This window comes from Littorina saxatilis, linkage group LG9, assembly GCF_037325665.1.
Source record: "Littorina saxatilis isolate snail1 linkage group LG9, US_GU_Lsax_2.0, whole genome shotgun sequence".
In the NCBI taxonomy this organism is placed as follows: domain Eukaryota; kingdom Metazoa; phylum Mollusca; class Gastropoda; order Littorinimorpha; family Littorinidae; genus Littorina; species Littorina saxatilis.
In genome coordinates, this window is record NC_090253.1 from 37,844,084 (window position 1) to 37,860,770 (window position 16,687).

Consider the following 16,687-nt stretch of genomic DNA (forward strand, 5'->3'; position numbering starts at 1 on the left):
TGCTCGCTCTTGGTGTTGTCTGAGACAGCACCATAGAATACCAGCCGCGTTTGCAATCAGCGTGTCCATTCGGGGCTAGTTTAGTCAAGTCACCTGCTCTGGGGTGTTGTCTGAGCTGAGTGCATCGTTGTTGTCTCTTGAGGCGGCTGGTGCTGTCGCCGCCTGTCCCTTCAAGTACGTCCATCAATCAATCAATCAATTACCAGCAAGACAAAAATAACCTGTCTGGTCGAGCTTTCTTGCTAGTGTCTTGACCCAAGGGGCATTTGATGCTGAAGAACGTGGGGAGGGGGGGGGGAGCTCCGGAGATTGAGTCCTCTTCGACCAGACTTCGCGAGTGTGTTGAAGCAAAGAGCTTTTTCGTAGGGACTTCTTCGTAGGCTCAGAAGCTGTGACTAGAGAGGAGGGAGATTATTGCTGGAGGGAGGGAGGCCAATGAACTAATTTAAATATGGCTTCTTCGTGTACGGCCTTTCGGAATGTTACTTGGAGTCGGTCGTCTTTGGTCGTAAATACTTGCAAGCATTCGGCAAATGTTGAGGGAAGAACTAGCACTGAAGCAACCCGTCCTACAAGCTGACACTTTGTCTCGTGCTTTGATTTATCATAATGTATTTGATGAGCATGATGGATGGGTTTTTTCCTTGTTTTGTCTCGCTAGGTTGTTTCATACAATAAGCTTAAACCATTTTCAAATTTCAATGTTCGAGGAAGTTCATTGATGTTTGGACGAGGCGGATTAAACATTTACACTCGGAAAATACAATAGTAGTAAGGTTAACACTGTGGTAAAGATAACGATGCAAGGACTAAATACAAGGGCAAGTTTTTATACTGAATATAGTTCTTGGTGATCAGGGGTCGCAGCGTTGTTTTACAAGAGCCATTTCATTTCCGTTATGCAGGTGGTTATTTTAACTTGTTAGTACACTCGTTGGCTGATTTGCTGTCCTAGCAAAAAAAATCAAATAAATTTAGATAAAGGTGGGCGGCTGATTTGAAAAGCCATCTGCCTTGGCTTGTCTGTGTGTATTCTATTCATTCTGTCTGAGCTCAGCACAGGATTGTAAAGGCTTAAGAATGTGGATACCATGGTTGACTTGTGTGTGGGATCAGGAATGGCAGTCAATCGCAAAAGGATTGAAAACTATATCTCCCCTGAATGTTTTGGATGCTCTTTTGAACAAAAATGTAACACGCGCTGTTGGGATTTTGCATTTAGTTCACGTAGTTGTTATTATTTCATGAATGACGATCTTTCACCGCACATACACAACTTTTGCTAACTGTCAATTAATATCTGTGACCCTGTCGGTGAGCTAAAAAAACAAACATCAACGACAGCATAGCAGTGAGCATCACACAAGAACGACACGAGAGCTCACACACACGCATGCACCACCACCCCCACAAACAGCAACGACCCACACCATCACCACCAAATATCCACACGTACAGAACAAGGCAATACTGAAGCAACTGACAACACTGCGATATCTTAAGAAAAAAATCTTTTCTTGACAACAATCAAAATTACCCCTAGGGACAGAACATTGCAACAAAACAATCCGCCTGTGGGAAAAAAATCGACATTGGACGACAGCAGCCAACAACAACTATGTTAAAAGCAACAAATTTAAACCTTGTAGATTTTGTTTAACAAGTGGGTTTTTTCTGTTTGTGTACAGGTGTTGGCTTGGTTCGAAGAAGGGTCAGAACATGAACAGGTCACTGCCTTCGTGGAACCTTTTGTCATCCTCACCATTTTGATATGTAACGCCGTCGTGGGTGTGTGGCAGGTAAGTTGTTGCGCTATAGTAATATGTCTGCAGCTGCAAGGCTGTTTTCTGTTCTGCTACTTCATTATAGTGACAGGTCTGGTAAGCTGTGTATTTTAAATCTGTGTGTCACTCGTTTCTGTCCGTTTGTTTCTTTGTGTGTGTTGCACGTGTTTGTGTGTCTTCCATTGTGATTTCTGTGCGCGATTTGCCCGAATGCATGCATCTCACTCTTGTTATTCGTATGCACTTGTCTGACTCTTTTAGTCTTTGTTATTGTACATTTATTTCTCTCTCTCTCCCTGTCTCAACGGGCTTCATGTGATAACATAAATCGAGTAGCGCAAGCTATTTTTTGGTGAGGAAAGAGAAGCTTTACCACACAGTTATTGCAAGACTAAGCAGCTATAAAATGTATCTTGCATTTCAGCAGTTCTCTTCTGACAGGCTGGGAAATTAACCGAGTATCTGGCTTTCTCCCGCTAACAGCTTTTGAACGTGACGTCTAACAGTAAATGAGTAATACTGGAAGAAGAATTTAACATTGTGAGATTCATTCAATGTGACGACGAAGCTCACAGTCAGGGGGATAGATCGGGAGATTGCCCACCGAATATCTTCTTTTCTGTCAAAAACTATGTTACCCCCTGTTTTTATGCAGTGTTTTCCTGAAGTAATCAGTCCTAGTTAACGGTGTATTGTGAGGGGGGGGGGGTGGTGGTAATCAAGGAACTGGTGTTCGTGGCCAGTGAAACCCTAGATAGGAGAGTAATGTACGCGAGTTGATTGATCGGTGCAGGTTTGTAGTATGGTAATATTACTAATAACCTCGCCGGGAACCAAGCGCTCTTGGCTTTGAACACTTGCTTTACGACAAGTGGAGGATGAGGTGGAAGCCATTCGCACCGCGATAAGAACACCCCAAAATCTCATTTCCACTGTGTGTGGAGGGGTAAACTTACTGGGGGGTTGATGTGTAGTGGGGAGCTCTGATACTCACTGATACTACTAGACTTACAACCGTACGTTTAGAAGAGATTACGTTGTGTTGTTAGATTGAGAAATTAACCCAACGTGCAAGATTTAGAGGAGAACAAACTTGAAGTTTTTGTCATGCACAAATGTTTTAAGACTGGCTTCGAGGAGAAATTAGGTTTTGGAACTGAAAGTGCTTTTCTTTAGACAAGTTTAGTGTCTGTCCTGTTTCCTTCTCTTTGTCAGTCAGTGTGACTCCTGGCCCCGCATACCCTCAAACAGCAAAGGTCATCTGATTAGTGATTATGACAACTTTCTCTGTTCACTACCTTTGCATTGGTGTGTGTTTGTTCATGGGTGTGTGTGTGTTTCAGTTTGTTTGTTTGTTTGTTAGTTTCTTTGCCTGTCGGTGTTTCAGTGTGATTCTATAACCGACTTGTCTCCTCTTCAACCTTGATTCCCCGGTTCTGGGTGTTTTGGCAAGTCAGCCAAAATAGCTGCCAGTGCTGCCGGGCTCTGCTTTCCTGCTTACGGGCATCCCTCCCTCCCTCCCTCCCTCCTCCTCAGTTCTCTCTCCCTCTCTCGTCCAACTGTGCGTAAATTCGCAGCAGAAGCAGGTATAGGTACCGTCTTCTTGCTAAATAGAACACACACTGTGCACGTGGTGTGGTTATAGAAAATAAGTATATATGTATAAGTATTACGTAGTAGCTTTCAGTGTGTGTGCTTGAACGACTTTTTTCGCGAGGGGGATCCAATATCGTGAGATCGCAAACAACGGGTGATCTACTAGTGAGTACTATTACCCTCCAATCCTCCCCCCCCCCCCCCCCCCCCCCCCCCCCGGTTACCACCATCACCGCCCTTTTTCTACCTATCTAAAAAGAATTTTCTGTTAGACTTAGAGAAATTAAACCATGAAAGTAAAGTTATTTTCAATGGACAGCTTCTTTACAACATCAGGAAAGAAGTATGTAATTGGGGGGGGGGGGGGGGGGGAGTTTTGTAGTCTCAAACAAAGGACGATGGTGGGATGCGGACCGATGGAACGGATTACTATTCTTTTGAAGCTCAGATCGTTAGGTCGAAGATTGAGCGTTGGTGTCAGTCTGCTTGCAAACACAATGAATTGATCAGTTTTCTAAATGTATGTGCCGACTGCAAGGTGTCTTTATTGGAAAGAAGATGGTAACGCTTTACTGTAACGGGAACATTTGGCAGATTCGCAAATATTCGTCTCTGTGAAGTTAGCAGAACCTCCTCCGACTTCACCTGTGTCCCACTCCCCCCCTTCCCCCCCTCCTCCGCTTTTCTGGTCCCTTTCTCCGCTTCCCACCCAAAGATCCCCGTGCCCTTTTCGAAGTCTTATCAGACGGATTGCCACAGGGAGGCAACAGTGGCAGACTGTTTGTAAAACAGAGGGGAGCGTGAATACACGGATCTACAAGAGGTCTGCCACACAATCCGTGATCTGTAAGCCTAAAACAGGAACACGAGCAAACTTACCTGTGTCTGACAAGCCAGTTACCGGTCGATGCATGGCGTGCGGCTGATGGAAGAGGCTTTGCTTGCTTCTATCTTTGTTAGTCCGATGCTGATGCTGCCTTTGGTTTTGACTGTCAATGAACTCTCTCTCTCTCTCTCTCTCTCTCTCCCCCCCCCCCCCCCCCCCCGCCCACCCTTCCATTTCAAACTTCTCTAACTCGGGTGTGATTTCTTCCAACTCCCTTCGCAGCTTCACACACCTACGGCAGTTAGAGTCGCACGCGAACGGCAGTATCATATTACTGCGTCAGGTTTAGTTCTCAAGCAATCAGCACTTTTTTTTGTCATTCACTTGTACATCTCTCCCAAAGTAGATCGGAGGCTTGAACAGGTGAAAGTTTAGGGGGAGGGGTTGGGTGGGGGAGTGCTATAATATGACTAGTTGAGGTCTTCATCATTTCCACGGTGTATTCAAACTAAAATTGAACAGGTGTTTGAATAGGATGGGGAGGGGTGGGGTACTGCACAACGGAGGTACACTTTTATTAGTAAACCTTCAGATTTTTTGCATGGATAAAAACGGGGGGGGGGGGGGGGGGGTCGAGGAGGTTACTACAGATAAGAACACTCAGTGGCCCACTGTTTCACCATGTTTCACCATGCTCGACTGGGGGGGTTACACGGCGCCCTGGGGGAGATGCCGGTTGTTGCTGGCAGAAGGAGAAACAGTTTGCCAAGCAAGGGCATTTGAGAGGAGAGAAGGGCACCGGAGTTTTACCTGCATATTGGGAGTGAGTGGGTGAGAGGGGCTTTGTGTGCTCGGGAATGCCAGAAAAGTAGTACTGTCACTGTGTCAGTATGTCTTGCATGTCTGGTGTGTGCATCTGGTGTGTGCACGCTCGGCTCCCTCAACATCTGCTGGAACCATCTACCGTAATATTTGCAAGAAAGTGTGTGTGTTAGCGTGCGCGCGTGCACACGTGCCCACTAAGCACTTTTCTTCTTTTTTTAAGAATAGAAAAGTTCACACAAATCGCAGAGGTATCGATAAAGAGTTTTGATGTAGAATTCTTGCTCTGATTTTAGCCGAACATTGCAGAATCATGTTCTGCAGACAGTACAGGGAAAATAGATTGAGTGGGTGAACAAAAATGATTGAAGCCCAGAAAGGGGAAGGGTAGGATGGTGGTCTGTTTGTGCAGGTAGGGCCAGACAGACATTGTCTCCACATAGAAAGGGAGGGGTTTATAAAGAGGAAGCATGTTATGGTACATGGAGATAAATGCCGTGCAGACCTGAGAACAATAGACGCGACCAAAAGAACAAAGGGGAAGGGAGGGAGGGAGAGGGAGATCTGTTGGTTTCAGGTGCAGAATATCTGCAATGGCAAAGCCAGAAATAGATGTGTCTAGATCAGAGAAAGAGATTGGGCAAGGTAGGGGTGGATGGGTAGATCTGTGAGCTACAAATAAAAGATGTGATAAGGTCTGGCATACCTGTGAAAAGTGTGCATGCACAGACACAAATCTGTAGTAGGTTGTGGAGAAAACCCAGGTGGGGTAGTGGTGATACATACATGTACAAGTATACACTATCCTGTGCATCTTTGTAAAGTGCAAGGGGGCGATGATATTGATTGCTATTTGACTTTGAGCAGGTAACTGGAAATATGAACACGTTCGACTTTGGGGGAGGGGGGGGTCTGAATACAATTTGGTGCACAGATGTGTGTGATTAGGGTCTGCATGTGTCCCTGCTTTAGTGGATGCAGGTAAATACGACCCTTAATCAAGAGAGTCTGGGAATGGTTGATGGCAAACAGGACATAAACTGATTCTGTAAGTGAGGAGCAGGTACCCTCTCCCCCCTCCAGTTCAGGTTATTCCATCGCCACTTTGTTGTGTGTTGTCTTGCATGCCACCCTGATTTCTTTAGAATAATCAGTTTTGACAGGGAAGGATTGTTCAGCAAATTGCAGAGGAACAGGAGATAGAAATAAAGTTTGGATTGGACGAGGAGGGGGTTTCTGTGTTAGGTGCGCAGGAAAAAGTGGTGAACAGTCCTATTTTTCTTTTTTTTTTCTGTTCTTTTTAAAGCATTAGGAGCAGGGGAAGGGGTAAATGATGGGGGGGGGGGGGGGGGGTACCTGCAAATTAGGCATAGATGTTAGAGAGATGCACGAGTAATGATGGGGAAGGGGGTGATTGGGCTTTTGAAGAAAGGGAAAAAGAATGAGGTGCTTCTTGGTGGTTTGAGAGGAGATTTAAGAGGGAAATAAATGTGTGTGCGTGTGTTTGCAAGAATATGAGATGTATTGCTGGTTTCAGAGGCAAATTCAAAACAGATGGACTAACACAAGCCGGAGCCGATGCAATTTAGAAGAAGAAGAAAAATTGTTTTATAGGAAGCTTGTAGACTGAATGAATGCTTGATTCTCACACAAGAAAAAGAGGAGAGAGAAAAAAAGCAAAGGCAAAACAAACAAAGATGCCTGCCTTTCAAACCTTCATTTCAGAGGCGATTAAAAACACAGAAGGGGGTGGGCGGGGCAGGAGGGGGGGGGGGGGTGGGCAGCTTATGTCTGGCGCCAGGGTGATTGCTGTTTATAGCTGCATCAGAGTCCTGATTGATTGATAGAAGGTGCTGGCAGACCGAGGAAGAGAGGGGTGTAACATCTGGGACCTCCTCACGCCCTCTGCCTGTCTTCTAGGCCATGTGGCAGTTGATGTGTGTTTGCTTTGCGGTTGCCTTTTTTGCCGGCATGAGAATGAGCAAGCGTTTTTTAAGCCCTTTGGCTGTCCACCGATCAGTTAAAGTGTATGGGAATTGAGCCAGCATTTAAAGCCCATTGTCTGTCGGCAGATCGTTTATAATGCATCAGATTGTATGAGTTTATTGTATGCGGCTGATTTAAACATGCATGTTTGGAGATTGAAGTGCATTAAAATAACAGTAATGCTGTATACAGTGGAACCCCATTTTAAGACCTTGAAAAATCAGGTCTAAAAAGGAGTGGGTCTTAACATGGGGGTAAATTTACAGAGGTTATAAACAGTCTTAAAAGGGAGGGAGTCTTAGATTGGGGGGCTTAAAAGGGGGGTTCAAATATATATATATACATGTATGTATAAGTCATGAACTGAAAAATGCTTGCTTGACTTTGATGATCATGGTTTATGGTCAGAGTGCTTGCCTGTCATGATTAGCTGACATACAGTTTGATGTGAGTGACTGGAACAGGGATTTTTATTCTTGACAATTGCTCCAAAAGGATGACTTTGTCAGAGTTTGCTGTGGCTAAAGGTGTTTTCATGTTGTAACTGTTGTAAGATGTCCTCGTTGTGTCATACATCAGGGCTAATCTGACTAAATTATAATCATGAGAAAAATGTGTGAGAGTTGACCACATATCCCTACCCCAACAGCCCCCCCCCCCCCCCCGAGTCAAATGATTTTTTTCATTTGATATTGGTAAGCTGTGCTTCTGTCTCATGGGGTATGATTTGAGCAGAATGGCTATGTCAGCTGTAGTGTTTAGATGACAGAATGTTACTCCGTTTGCAGACGTTTTCGTGCTCTTTCAGTATTGTTCAGATTCTTCCCTCCATCTACCACCCCCCACCCCCACCTACATTTGTTTAGGGGGCATTTTCACTGAATGCCTGGTAGGCTTGCAAATTTGCACTTCAGATTTTCTTTCCTACAGCTACACCGACTGTGATTCCTGCTCGTGTGTTTTTTCATCACTATATATATCCTCAAGTCCAGAGACGACACTCTTTAGGAACAAACTTTTATCAGCAGTGACTTAAGTTTGCCAGTTTTAAAAAATGAACATATTAATTTAATAATTAGGTTGCGCCTTTTACAACCGCCATAATGTCCCACAAATACAGTAACCGTATTTTTGACATTTTCTGTGTTTCAGGAGCGCAATGCAGAGAGTGCCATTGAAGCGCTCAAGGAGTATGAGCCGGAGGTGGCCAAGGTGTACCGCTCCGGCCACAAGAGCGTGCAGCGCATCAAGGCCTCCGGACTGGTGCCTGGCGACATCGTGGAGGTGTCAGGTGAGGAGATCCGCAGTTGTTTTTCTTGTGCGATCTGTTCAGTAAACGATGACTTTGCAGCCATGATACCCGCAGTTTTTTGGAACCCATTGAAGTTTGGGCAAATTTGGGAGAGGGGGATAAATAGTGCAACATACTGTCTTGTATTTTTTTTTGACACCTCGAATGACGAAGTTAAAGGCAGGGATGAAAGTTCACACCAGGAATTCCTAATTTAAAATCTTTTTTCTGACAGATTTCTTGAATTTCTACAAATAATGTTCTTCTAAACCAGTGTTCCACACAACCCCAAAAGTCAAGGGTATTCATACCCTTTCAGGAAAAAAGTAAAGGGTTTTTATACCCCTTCCAGATTGTTCACAGGGTATGAGTGACAATCGGTGTATCCATGAAATGTCATTACATTTAGTCAAAGTTTTGACTAAATGTTTTAACGTAGAGGGGGGAATCGAGACGAGGGTCATGGTGTATGTGCGTGTGTGTGTGTGTGTGTCTGTCTGTCTGTCTGTCTGTGTGTGTGTGTGTAGAGCGATTCAGACTAAACTACTGGACCGATCTTTATGAAATTTGACATGAGAGTTCCTGGGTATGATATCCCCATACGTTTTTTTCATTTTTTTGAGTCACTTGAGAAAAAGTGACTATGTAATCGGTCAGTGTTAGTCTGTCCGGCCGGCCGGCCGGCCGTAGACACCACCTTAACGTTGGACTTTTCTCGGAAACTATCAAAGCGATCGGGCTCATATTTTGTTTAGTCGTGACCTCCAATGACCTCTACACTTTAACGATGCTTTCGTTGACCTTTGACCTTTTTCAAGGTCACAGGTCAGCGTCAAAGGAAAAATTAGACATTTTATATCTTTGACAAAGTTCATCGGATGTGATTGAAACTTTGTAGGATTATTCTTTACATCAAAGTATTTACATCTGTAGCCTTTTACGAACGTTATCAGAAAAACAAGGGAGATAACTAGCCTTTTCTGTTCGGCAACACACAACTTAACGTTGGGCTTTTCTCGGAAACTATAAAAGTGACCGGGCTCAAATTTTATGTGAACGTGACTCATTGTGTTGTGAATAGCAATTTCTTCCTGTCCATCTGATGCCTCATATAATATTCAGAACTGCGAAAGTGACTCGATCGAGCGTTTGCTCTTCTTGTTGATAAATGTCTTTGATGACGTCATATCCGGCTTTTCGTGAAAGTTGAGGCGGCACTGTCACGCCCTCATTTTTCAACCAAATTGGTTGAAATTTTGGTCAAGTAATCTTCGACGAAGCCCGGACTTCGGTATTGCATTTCAGCTTGGTGGCTTAAAAATTAATTAATGACTTTGGTCATTAAAAATCTGAAAATTGTAAAAAAAAAAAATTTTTTTAAAAACGATCCAAATTTACATTCATCTTATTCTCCATCATTTGCTGATTCCAAAAACATATAAATATGTTATATTTGGATTAAAAACAAGCTCTGAAAATTAAATATATAAAAATTAATATGAATATTAAATTTTCGAAATCAATTTAAAAACATTTTCATCTTATTCCTTGTCGGTTCCTCATTCCAAAAACATATAGATATGATATGATTGGATTAAAAACACGCTCAGAAAGTTAAAACAAAGAGAGGTACAGAAAAGCGTGCTATCCTTCTGAGCGCAACTGCTACCCCGCTCTTCTTGTCAATTTCACTGTCTTTGCCGTGAGCGGGTGACTGACAATGCTACGAGTATGCGGTCTTGCTGGGTTGCATTGCGTTCAGTTTCATTCTGTGAGTTCGACAGCTACTTGACTAAATGTTGTATTTTCGCCTTACGCGACTTGTTTTTTATATATGATTGCCTGTCTGGTAGTTATCACCTTTGCCATTTTGACGTTGTGACAATACATGTATATCATAGTGTATCAATGCATTCAAGTCTTTTTTGACTCACATGCGAAGCAAAAGTGAGTCTATGTACTCACCCGAGTCGTCCGTCCGTCCCGGCGTCCGTCCGTCCGGAAAACTTTAACGTTGGATTTTCTTGGACACTATTAAGTCTATCAACACCTGATGTGGCCTGATGGTGTATGGTTACAAGATCTCAAAAAACATGTGCGGCAACTTGACCTCACTTCAAGTTCAAGGTCACAGGGGCCGTAATTGTTGTCTTACAAACAACCATTTTTCACATTTTCGCATTTTTTTCTGAAGTTATCGAGAATGGCAACCTTAGCTATGTATGCTATACAGGGCAATGTAAGCCCTATCTTTGGACACCAGTTTGGTTGACCTTGCGTCAAGGTCGCAAGGGTCCTTTAAAGTTGGATTGTATACATAGTTTGAAGTGACCTTGACCTTGAACTATGGAAGGTAACTCTTCCAAATCTACATATGTGTGAGGGAAATACATTATACTTACAAAAGTGAGTCTATATACTCACCGACATCGTCCCCCTGTCCTTCCGGGCGTCCGTCCCCCCCCTTCCGTCTGTGAAACCTTTAACATTGTATATTTCTTGGACACTATTAAGTCTATCAACACCAATTGTGGCCTGATGGTGTATGGTTACAAGATCTTCAGAAACATGTTTGGCAACTTGACCTCACTTCAAGGTCAAGGTCACGGGCCATAATTGTTGTCTTATTTTCACATTTTCACAGTTTTTGAGTCACTTGAGAAAAAGTGACTATGTAATCGGTCAGTGTTAGTCTGTCCGGCCGGCCGGCCGTCCGTAGACACCACCTTAACGTTGGACTTTTCTCGGAAACTATCAAAGCGATCGGGCTCATATTTTGTTTAGTCGTGACCTCCAATGACCTCTACACTTTAACGATGCTTTCGTTGACCTTTGACCTTTTTCAAGGTCACAGGTCAGCGTCAAAGGAAAAATTAGACGTTTTATATCTTTGACAAAGTTCATCGGATGTGATTGAAACTTTGTAGGATTATTCTTTACATCAAAGTATTTACATCTGTAGCCTTTTACGAACGTTATCAGAAAAACAAGGGAGATAACTAGCCTTTTCTGTTCGGCAACACACAACTTAACGTTGGGCTTTTCTCGGAAACTATAAAAGTGACCGGGCTCAAATTTTATGTGAACGTGACTCATTGTGTTGTGAATAGCAATTTCTTCCTGTCCATCTGATGCCTCATATAATATTCAGAACTGCGAAAGTGACTCGATCGAGCGTTTGCTCTTCTTGTTTCTGAAGTTATTGAGAATGGCAACCTTAGCTATGTATGCTATACAGGGCAAAGTAAGCCCTATCTTTGGACACCAGTTTGGTTGACCTTGCTTCAAGGTCAAGGTCGCAAGGGTCCTTCAAAGTTGAAATGTATATATTTTGAAGTGACCTTGACCTTGAACTACAGTGGTCGCCGGTTAATATGACCACTTTGGGACCGGGATAAAATGGTCATAATAAGCGGCTGGTCATATTAACCGATGTTAGAGAAAACGACTTAAAAAAATTCGCAAAACGAAACTTTTTTTAAAATTAATAATTGTAAGAAAATGTAACTTGTTGGCAACAAACACAAAATTAAATATGTGTACTGTACATTGTAGCCATTATAGATGACGTCCGTTGAAAAGAAATTGAAATGGAATGAAAAATAAATGGAAGAAACGGCATATATACACGTCCAAATGTTCACTTAGGGGCCTGGAAAAAATCACGGATGTTGGTCTGTGTGTTGGTGCTAGACCAGAGGAGATCCTTCACTCCATTGTCAAAGGCTCCAAACTTCTCCATGTTGTAGCCGCGACTTTGAAGTCCAGACCTCAGTTTCTCCATGAGCGCTCTCATTAATTTTCAGGAGCTGTTGGGGGTGGGGGTGGGGGTTCCTCTTCGTCATCACTTTCAGGTTCTGTCTCGGTCTCTTCCACATCTTTGTCTTTTCCATGTCGTAGGCGCTTTCGTTGCGGTGAATCCTGCGTTGCGCACTCCTTCCTCACGCTGTCTTCATTCTTGAGAATGTTTGTCAAAAATCCTCTGTTGAAGCCCAACTGTGCAGCACTCTCACGCATACTACAGGATGGTAGAGCTTTAAATTTGTCAATAAGTTCTAGCTTTTCCTCGGCTGTCCGATCTTGGCGTTTTCGTTTCGACATTGTTTCCTCTTGAATCAGACTGAACGATTGGTTGGCTCGTGCTCTGTTTGCCAAAAAGAGAGAGAATAATGTTCGTAATCACTTTAGATTTATTCACGGGAAATAATGAAAAGATCGCACGCTTTTTTGCCTTTTTTATGACGCTCAGTCTCGGGGAAAAAAAGAGAGAGAATAATGATCGCGACATTGGAGATCACTGAGCACTGATCACTGATCACTTTAGTTTCATTCACGAAAAAGAAAGAAAATATCGCACGCCTTTTTGCCTTTTTCAAAAAATCGTATGTATTTTTTTCCCCCGAGTGATTTCAAACTGAAAAAGATGTGAACTTGTTGCAATTTTCTCGAAACAATGTGGCCATATTAAGCGGCGTTGTGGTCATATTAAGCGGCTTTTTCTAATACATAACAAAGAAGGACAATTCCGGACCGGGTAAAATTGGTCATAATACGCGGCTGGTTCTTCTTCTTCTTCTGCGTTCGTGGGCTAAAACTCCCACGTTCACTCGTGTTTTTGCACGAGTGGATTTTTACGTGTATGACCGTTTTTATACGCGGCTGGTCATATTAACCGCGGTCATATTAACCGGCGACCACTGTATTGAAAATAACTCTTCCAAAACTACATATGTGTGAGGGAAATACATTATTTTTCATACTAACTCACGTTAGGTTACATATCTTCAAGTTCCAAGTTTTCTGTAATTATTTTCTTTGCTGAATAAATATTGTTTTTCTCAGTTTTATTGTAAAATTATTGTAAAATTATTCTGAAAGAAAGATCAAGGTCTGTTCAGCATGTGAGTCGTGTGGGCTTTGCCCTTCTTGTTAGTTTTTATCCATGTAAATGTGAAAAGGAAGGTTTTCATACATGTTCGTCTTAGATTTACTGGATCTTTTATAATGGCAGTTGAAACAGTTGGGATCAGCTGAGTTTGTTCTCGATAACTTTCTTTTTTGTAGCTTTCTACTGCCAGAGCTGTAGTGACTATTGAGAATCTTGAGTTATTTTACAAAAAATATTGCAGGGCTGTTCAGGGAAACATTTCAGGGAACGAGAAAGGGGAGGAGGAATGACAAAATGTCAAACAAGACAGCAGCTTTCTTCTTTGAAGAGTTTGTACATTCCTCCTGATTTGTAAGGAGATTGTGTTGATCTGTCAGTGTCAGTGTAATGGAATTCTTCTTCTTCTTCTTCTGCGTTCGATGTTAGTGTAATGGAATGACACGGGACATCTCTTGTTGTTGTTTCAGTGGGTGACAAAGTTCCAGCTGACATCCGTATCTTGAAAATCAATTCCACCACCTTGAGGATAGATCAAGCTATTCTGACAGGTACAGTATTGCACTGTGTGCAGCGCCATAAAGTAGCGTATCTCTGGAGAACATGAGCACTGATGATTGTGCAGACACATGCACACTAGTGGGCACAAGTTTGCATGCACGCACGCACATCATCTCTGACTCTCTCTCTGTCTCTCTCTCTCTCGACAGCTTGTAGCAGCACATACTATTTTGCTCCAGCAATTTCCTTGAAAAAGTGAAGAAAATGCCGGTCGTTGGACTACCAACTGCCTTGGAAGCTGCCTTGACAGGCCTGCTAGCTGACCACTACGCCAAGTACTGGAAAGTCGCCGGAGAAGGAGGAGCCACAGTTATGCTTCGACTGCACAGCAAAGAGAATCAACAAGCCGCCATTTGCAGAGCAAACCAACACAACGTGAACAAAAACCCTTCGCAGCTCAGGCGTGACAGACAGCGAGCCCAAAAATTTTACAACAAAAAGGTACGCGATTCTGCTGCTGATAATCTGATAACCTGAGAAATCCAGCTCTTCTTCTTCTTCTTCGTACGACGGTTGTGTCAGACTCGGAATCTGGAGGATGCCATGAACATGGACGTTCTTTCCAGGTCCTCCAGTGCTCCCCACATTTTGGTCCTCAGATCTGTTTGGTCAGGCCATGTCTGGATCCGCAGTTGGTCGAGGAGGGGACATGCTTGGAGAACATGTTGAGAAATCCAGCAAACACACACTGTACAATTTCCAGAGACACGTACGACAAATCACAAGGTATTAGGGACACACAAAAAATGAGAGTACACGCCGACGAACACGTTGACAGTGGGGCGAGCTGTGTTGTGAACATTAAAGCACGTGAGCCACGGAGCCACATTCCATCCAAGGTGACGGGGCCTGCCTCGCAGCAATCCATTGACTCCATGTGCGTGGCTACTGACAGTGACCACTTTACGTCAGGGAGTGACACAGAGGAACCTGTCGAAAAGCTGTTGGTTGAAGCTGAGAAGAATGCTTTGGAAAGGGAGTACACTCTAGGGGACATAAAAGAGCTTGCTGTAGAAATGACTATGAACCCCAGAACAAGACAGAAACTGCCCTGTGTGCTAGACAAAACAAAGAATAAGTCTTTGAAGAGAGTGATGTACAATGTTTCTTCTAAACAGCTGCTTGCAAAATCTGAAGACTTTATATTCACGTACGACTGCATCAAAGCTGAAACACTCTACTGGGCGTTTAACAGGGACAAAGTAGACATGAGTTCAGATGAAGCAGAGCGACTGGCATTCATTGAAGAGACCACGGATGTGCGACGAAAACTCTACCGACGCGAAATAGACCATGTGACCAAGGACTCTGGTTAATTTTCTCAGGGTTTACCTTCAAACTTGAACTTTGATATATCGCACGAACATTGGCAATGAAACCATGTGTGAACACAAACTGTATCGAAAAACTACGCGTCTGACATTGGACACACCAAGTCAGTAAACAACGTGTGTACGCGGACACGCGTTCGATTTCGAAAAGTGTTGTATTAATTATGCCCGATCCCCCCCCATCCCCACTTGGTCATGGGCAGATTGCCTAACCAGTAAACCATTTGAGTCTTGAGTCTCTCTCTCTCTCTCTCTCTCTCTCTCTCTCTCTCTCTCTCTCTCTCTCTCTCTCTCTCTCTCTTTCTCTCCCTCTCTCTCCCTCTCTCCCTGCCCCTCTCTCTCTCTCAGGTGTGAATACACCGATGCTTTTATAGTACTTTAACACCTTCAGCCCTGACTGCAGTGCAGGCTCAGCAGCCTCTCCAGCCTGGAGGGTTTTGGCACTGCAGTGCAATCTGATGGGTGCTTCACTAAAGCGCTTCTAACTCTGCAACTAATAGTTGTAGACACATAAAATGTGTGTTGTATGATAAGTGCATGTTCTTACCTGTTGAGTAGCAGTCAGTACCTTCTGAAGTGTGTAAAGTTCAAAGAAATCCTTCTTCCAAGTCACAAACACAACACCAAAATGTAGGTAAACACACCACTCTGTCACAGTTGTTCCAACAAGTCACAGGATGTTTCTGTCTCACATTTGCATCGAATCCCTCGCACAGGTCTTGTGCACTCAAATCACCACTTGTTTCACTCGATTGAGACGAAGAAACATCGCATTCGGCATCATAATCAGTGTCATCGTCGAGGAAAATCTCGTCAAGAACCTGCCTCAACGAGTAGCGGCGTTGGTTGCTCATATTTCGCAGGAAAAATGCTCAAAAAACACTCAATCGGACGATTTTCGTTCGCCAAATTGCTCCAAACAAAGCAGAAGGAAGTGGGAACAGATTTACCTCCCTTGCTCGTGACCTGTCTTTTATTTTTAGATCAGAAACAAGGCCAGAGAAGATGCGTGTCGCCGCCCGACAGTTTGTCGGGCACAGGCGCTGAAAGCTGCTAAGGAGCGCCCGACAAACTGTCGGGCGCAGGGCTGAAAGAGTTAGAAGTACATGTCATATAAACTTCTGATCACATTTTCTTCATTGATGGAGTTTGCCTTTTGTAATTTACTAATTGTACCAGCATGCATGGAAAGTGTAGTTAGTCCAAGACAAGTATATTTAGATATTTCCGCTGATCAGAAGATAGTTATCTTATCGCAATCTTTATCAAGCGCTAGATATTGACAATGTAAGTGTGGACATCTAATTATCTATGGTAGTGAGGACACGCTTCCGGTAAACCCACATTATTTTTGTGAATTATTGACACAAATCTAAGACAAAAATTGATTGTCCTGTGTTCAGTGTATACAAGCAAAAAATGTCATCACATTTTTTAAGTCGGCGTTTTCTATGCGGTTGCAAAACTGGTGGAAGCAAATAATTGGTTTCAGTGTTCATATCCCACTGTGGTTTTTTTGGGTATTGTAAATGTGCACACATTAAGTGTGTGACTGCAGATTTGACACAAGTTTTTGTGATTGTTTGTTGACAATGTTTTGGTGTG

The 16,687-nt window shown here is 43.3% G+C and overlaps 1 protein-coding gene across 4 annotated transcripts in view; it reads left to right on the top strand.

The window, feature by feature from the left end:
* Window positions 1-16,687, top strand: part of LOC138975978 (sarcoplasmic/endoplasmic reticulum calcium ATPase 1-like) — an 82,804-nt gene that overhangs the window by 11,765 nt on the left and 54,352 nt on the right. For all 4 annotated transcript variants that reach the window (XM_070348758.1, XM_070348759.1, XM_070348757.1 and 1 more), the window contains exons 4-6: window positions 1,689-1,799; window positions 8,167-8,305; window positions 13,661-13,741. In XM_070348758.1, the coding sequence (XP_070204859.1) occupies window positions 1,689-1,799; window positions 8,167-8,305; window positions 13,661-13,741 (331 nt within the window). The remainder of the gene's footprint in view (window positions 1-1,688; window positions 1,800-8,166; window positions 8,306-13,660; window positions 13,742-16,687) is intronic.